Source organism: Cyprinodon variegatus, unplaced genomic scaffold (genome assembly GCF_000732505.1).
Source record: "Cyprinodon variegatus isolate N-32 unplaced genomic scaffold, C_variegatus-1.0 Scaffold406, whole genome shotgun sequence".
Classification (NCBI taxonomy): domain Eukaryota; kingdom Metazoa; phylum Chordata; class Actinopteri; order Cyprinodontiformes; family Cyprinodontidae; genus Cyprinodon; species Cyprinodon variegatus.
Genome location: NW_015150859.1, coordinates 100,746 through 106,724, shown reverse-complemented (window position 1 = coordinate 106,724; position 5,979 = coordinate 100,746). Strand labels below are relative to the sequence as shown.

The window sequence follows — 5,979 nt, the reverse complement described above, 5'->3', positions numbered from 1 at the left end:
AAAAAAAAATAAATAAATAAATAAGGGCTCCACAGGTGTAGCTTATTTCCCCTTATTGCTTTAGGGAAAAATGTTGTTTAAAAAAATCGGTATAGAGAGGAATAGGAATAAAATAAATAGAGAGGAAGAGGGATAATGTATACATCTTTTGTCTTTACTGCACCGCTATTATAGACAAAAGATAGTTGGCAGATTATTTAAAAATAATCATAATTTATCAATTCAGCTCAAATTGAATTTCAGCTGTGTCGTTTTAGCACCGAGCTTGTTTCTGTGTGTTTTTTCGTACGTCTTTGTAAAATCTAGTGCATATTTTTTTTTTTTTGTCTGTACAGTGTAACGTGCATAATCCTCCATTGTTTAGCTTTGGGATTGTTGTACAGATGTGCAGGGATGTTGTAAGTTTTGGCACAGGTCCGACTGTTGTTAGGGTGGTTGCCTGGGTGGCGGGGTTGACATTCATCCTTCATGGCCTTTTGTTCACCCTGGAGACTTGAAGCTGCTCATGGAGTCCAGAAGACAACCGCTTATTCACTCAGCTCTCTCAGAAGAGTCTGTCAAGTGTGAAAAACGGGCAGCAGATTGTATATGTCTCAGATCCTGCACTCGTTCCAACAAGATGTTTTCAACATCATGTTGTAGATTTGAATGTTGTGAACCTGTATGTTAATCAGCAGAAGCAACTGATAAGTTGCTGTGGTTCTGAAAGGTTTGTACTCATTTTTTAGTAATTTAATACATTGTCAACTGGATAAAAAAAAGTTTTCTAATGCATTTTTACATCATTATGGAATCAAAGTTTTTTTTGTGACAGTGTTTTATTGTTATGATCTGAGAGGGACTTACCCTACTCAAATAATGCTTTATATAAAGTAACAGGTTAATGTTTACATACACTCTCATTACAATCAATTATATTTTTATTATGGGCTTTTACTGGTAGATATGAACAGTTATTTTAGACTGGAATGATGAAACTAACCTGATGGACCTCAATAAATCAGAAAAATATTTATTTGGTGCACAGATTTGAACTTGTGATGATTTTTCACTAATCGGCACAGATTAAACATACATACAGCAGGTGAAATAAGTATTGAACACGCCACCAGTTTGCTCAGTAAATATATTTCTAGAGTTGCTATTGACATGACATTTTCAATCCATGCAATCCACACATGCTAAGAAATCAAACCATAGATGTCCTGAAATGAAGTTATGTTTAATAAAGTGAAATTTCAGAATGATAATGTATTAAACACACAGGAATGTATTTAATGCTTAGTACAAATGCCTTTGTTAGCAATGACAGCTTCAAGTTGCTCCTGTATGGAGAATTTAGTTGCGCGCATTGATCAGAATTATGTTGCAATGTAAGTGCTTCTTGTAAGAGTTGTCATACCATACAACTTTATTCTCGTAATATTACGACTTTAATTTCGTAATGTTGCGACTTTATTCTTGTAATTTTATGACTTTATTCTCATAATGTTGCAACATAATTCTAGTAGTGTTGCAACTTTATTCTCGTAATATTACAACTTTAATTTCGTAATGTTGCGACTTTATTTTTGTAATTTTATGACTTTATTCTCATAATGTTGCAACATAATTCTCGGCGTGTTGCAGCTTTATTCTCCTAATGTTATGACTCTATTCTCGTAATGTTACGACTTTATTCTCGTAATATTACAACTTTAATTTCGTAATGTTGCAACTTTATTTTTGTAATTTTATGACTTTATTCTCATAATGTTGCAACATAATTTTAGTAGTGTTGCAATTTTATTCTCGTAATATTACGACTCTAATTTCATAATGTTGCGACTTCATTTTTGTAATTTTATGACTCTATTCTCGTAATGTTACAACTTTATTCTTGTAATTTTATGACTTTATTCTCATAATGTTACAACATAATTCTAGTAGTGTTGCAACTTTATTCTTGTAATGTTACGACTTTAATTTCGTAATGTTGCGACTTTATTCTTGTAATTTTATGACTTTATCCTCATAATGTTGCAACATAATTCTCGTAGTGTTGCAGCTTTATTCTCCTAATGTTATGACTTAGTTCTCGTATTGTTGCGACTTTATTTTTGTAATTTTATGACATTATTCTCATAATGTTGCAACATAATTCTCGTAGTGTTGCAACTTTATTCTCGTAATATTACTACTTTAATTTTGTAATGTTGCGACTTTATTCTTGTAATTTTATGACTCTATTCTCATAATGTTGCAACATAATTCTAGTAGTGTTGCAACTTTATTCTTGTAATATTACGACTTTAATTTCGTAATGTTGCGACTTTATTCTTCTAATTTTATGACTTTATTCTCATAATGTTGCAACATAATTCTGGTAATGTTGCAGCTTTATTCTCCTAATGTTATGACTTAGTTCTTAGTTTATTCTTGTAATTTTATGACTTTATTATTGTAATATTACGACTTTATTTTCGTAATGTTGCGACTTTATTCTTGAACTAAAAAAAAGGAATCTCTATCCTGGCCCTAATACTCCGTCGTAGACAACCCAGCAGTTATTGGTAGTTTTCGTTACCATTCATTAGTTTTTTCACTGCATACACACTTCCACTATTTGTTTAAATGTCCTTTCACAAATACCACATCAAAGGTTTTTACATCCAACAAAAAGTTGTTGACATCATTTCTGCAGAATATTTAACCCCCGCTTTTTTATCTTTCTTTTTTTTAAAAGGTTAATTCAAGATGCTCAGGGTAAAGTTCAATCTGCTTTATCCATTTCCAAATCAGCTTCAGTGTCTGAGACATCAATCAATGTTCAGGCTTTAGTTATTCAGCTCAGGTAGTCCATTTTTTGTCTTTAATGAAGACTTCTTTCTTTATTTAATCTCCCTCAGTCCACATTGTTGTAAAACTCACTCCACTGCGTTCAATAATAACAATTTCTTTTGTATTCTCCAGTTTTTGAGTCTCGGTGACTCTTGTTGCTGCTATTCCTGCAGCTCTGTTTGTTTTATTCTGTCGATTTGTCATTTCCTGCATCCTTTCCTTCCCTCCACAGGCTACACCAACAGAGCACAGGCTCTAAACTTAGAAACTATTTTTTTTTGTATCATGAATATGATTTAATTGGCAACGTTAACTTTTAACTTAATTAAATGTTCTTGTTTTAAAATGGCAGGTCTGGTCCAGCGCTGTGTGATAATCCAAAGAGATGAAAATGGCTTTGGTCTGACAGTAAGTGGCGACAACCCAGTGTTTGTGCAGCTGGTTAAAGAAGGTAAGGCTGAAGGGGACGTAGATTTGTATAGCTCATTTTTGAAGCAAATATCTCATTCTTCTTGTTTTTTCTGTTACAGATGGAGCTGCAATGCGGGCTGGTGTCCAAACAGGAGATAGAATCATTAAGGTGGGCGTCATGCATTTATTTCTTTAAGCCATTTTCCTTCCCTAAATCCTTAAAAGGGCTGATTGCCTTCAACCAATTGGAGGGTTAAACGTGTTCATCGGCTGTTTGGCTCCTTCTTTCTTCACGTCTCCTGCACCTTAAAGCTGCTGCTTATCACTGCATCCACTTTTAGTTTGTCCTGAGGAAGGAAATGGTAACTCTAATCTTAGGGTTTGCAACCTGTGATTTAACAGCTGCAAGTGGCTCTTTAGACTATCAACACTGTCTTTTAATCACTATGGTTAAAACTACAAACACCCAGCTAATGTTTTTAATGAGTATTTTATAGAAATACAGGTTTTAGCAGGTTTACACTTAGTTTAAAGTGGTGGTAATATTTTCCTTTTGCTGTTTTTAAAGGGTTAAACTATTTGATTGTGTAACATAGTTTTACACAAATATCAATCATCCACTACATAAAACACATAGAAGGAAATATTTTTTTTTTACCTAAAAAAAATTCTTCATTGTTTTCTAAGTCTGTCCTCCATCTAAAAAACTGTTTTTTTTATTTATTTTAAGACGGTAGATAAAAAAACTAAATAAATTTTTAACTGCATTGCATAACAATTTGATATATTTATTTAAAATATGTTTTGCGTTGTATATTTTTATTTCAATGCCTTGATGAAAGCAAAGATGGCTCCTATATTGTGGCTCAGTGTCTAAGATTTTTACTGCCATGACTAAAGAAAGTTCCAGTTAGAGCCGAGGCGTTCCCGCTGAGGAGAAAACTCTTTCTGCAACTGCAGTTGAATGTGACAGGAATATAACTATGGAGGACCAACTCTGCCATATTTAAAAATAAATACAGAAATAAATAAATGCTCAATAAATATATAAGCGTACAATTAATTGCCAACAAAAATACAATCAACAAATAAATGTAAGTAGAAATTAAATTATACAGTGAGACATAAATGTATATAACTCTTTTAATTAGCTTCTTGTGAAGCGTGTTGGTTAGCATTTTACTACATCGGTCGAATCTACAGGAGGAGAGTCTGATGTTGAGTCTGAAGTCATTAGAACACGAGTAGGGAGTTTGCCAAATACAACAAAAAATCGGCATCATAGCCAGCGGTCCTTCACACACGGCTATGCCCAGAGAGGGCCGCTGCAGACGGGCTAACGTTAGCTTCGGAGCTCCGCTGGTTGCCGCGGTCCTCTCAAATTCGTCACATTTTTTTTAAAATTACGCTTTAAGTCTGTGAATGGGCCATATGGCGATGCTTTAAAGTATAATGTTCTCTCCTCAAATGATCTTAAAATGTACTTTTATTGAACAACAGCAACAGAAAAGAGAACATTTAACTTAGTACTCTGAGCTCAGTCAGTTAAGAAGGTGAACCGCCAACCAATGAGCAGAAGTTGACTCTCTAGGACACGCCCCCTCCTCATTTGCATAACGAGGCAGAAATGCAGACAGAAATGTAAAAAAAATATAAAGGACAAAAAATAAATAAGGTAAATATTACAAAGGCAAATAAATAAAGAAGCTAATTAAGAGTCTCACTGTATAATTTCATTTCTACTTACATTTATTCGTTGATTGTGTTTTTGTTGGCAATTAATTGTACGCTTATATATTTATTGAGCATTTATTTATTTATGTATTTATTTTTAAATATGGCAGAGTTGGTCCTCCATATATAACCAGCTCTGCAACTGTAAATTACATTTACAACTTTAAATGTGCCTTCAATGACCGTTCTAAAATAAAGGGATATGAACCATCAGTTAAAGAGTCACCCACCAATTAGCCGGGACGCTACAGCGTCCTTTAACGGTCTTTCAGATCTCATCGTATCAAAACAATGGACCATAGAGGTCAAATTACTCCCCCAAACATATTGTGGTTGTAAAGAAACTGAGGGTTTTGTGTTGTTGCATGTGGAAGAGGCAGAAATCTTGAACGTCCGTCGGTCCGTCCATCCATCTATTTTCTGTTATGGATGGATCCATCCATCAAGGAAAGTGGGGACATTTTTAATGGCTACTACTGTAACTGATCAATATGCTAAAGAAAAAAAAAATTTGCTGTTCATTTATTTTAGTTCCAACTTCGAATCTTTTAATGTCTTTTAATGTAATTTTATACAGCACTCTAATGAGGGGAACGATCCTGTAATAATCCTTGCAAGCATGTTGCCCACTAAGTTGTGAAAAAGGCCGTAACGGCTCCGCTGAAAGAGTAGGCCGGGCCCCCAGTGCAGGGAAAGGATCTGTCCCAGCAACTTCAGACTATTATTTCTTTCTTTTCAGCATGAGGAAGGTCATGTAAAAGGCAGCAACTGTAAAAGGGAATTGAAAAAGCTTCCTGTGTGGGAAGTGAAACATCTTCAAACTTGGAAACAAAGTTCAATGGATTGTTTTTTTTTAAGTTTTTTGGAATGACTGTGACGTCGATGAGTGAGAATCTTCACCAGCGAATCTCTGCTTCTGTCTCTTTGAACCCCAGTGGGCCTCAGCAGATGGCCGCTCACACTGAGCCTGGTTCTGCTGGAGGTTTGATCCTGTTTAAAGGGAGTTTTTCCTCT

General features: G+C 34.6%; 1 protein-coding gene across 1 annotated transcript in view; it reads left to right on the top strand.

The window, feature by feature from the left end:
* The window catches only part of LOC107093063 (rho guanine nucleotide exchange factor 12-like), a 101,914-nt gene that overhangs the window by 35,815 nt on the left and 60,120 nt on the right, over positions 1–5,979 (top strand). Inside the window, exons 3-4 of the mRNA XM_015387882.1 lie at positions 3,173–3,271; positions 3,351–3,400. Of these exons, the coding sequence (XP_015243368.1) occupies positions 3,173–3,271; positions 3,351–3,400 (149 nt within the window). The remainder of the gene's footprint in view (positions 1–3,172; positions 3,272–3,350; positions 3,401–5,979) is intronic.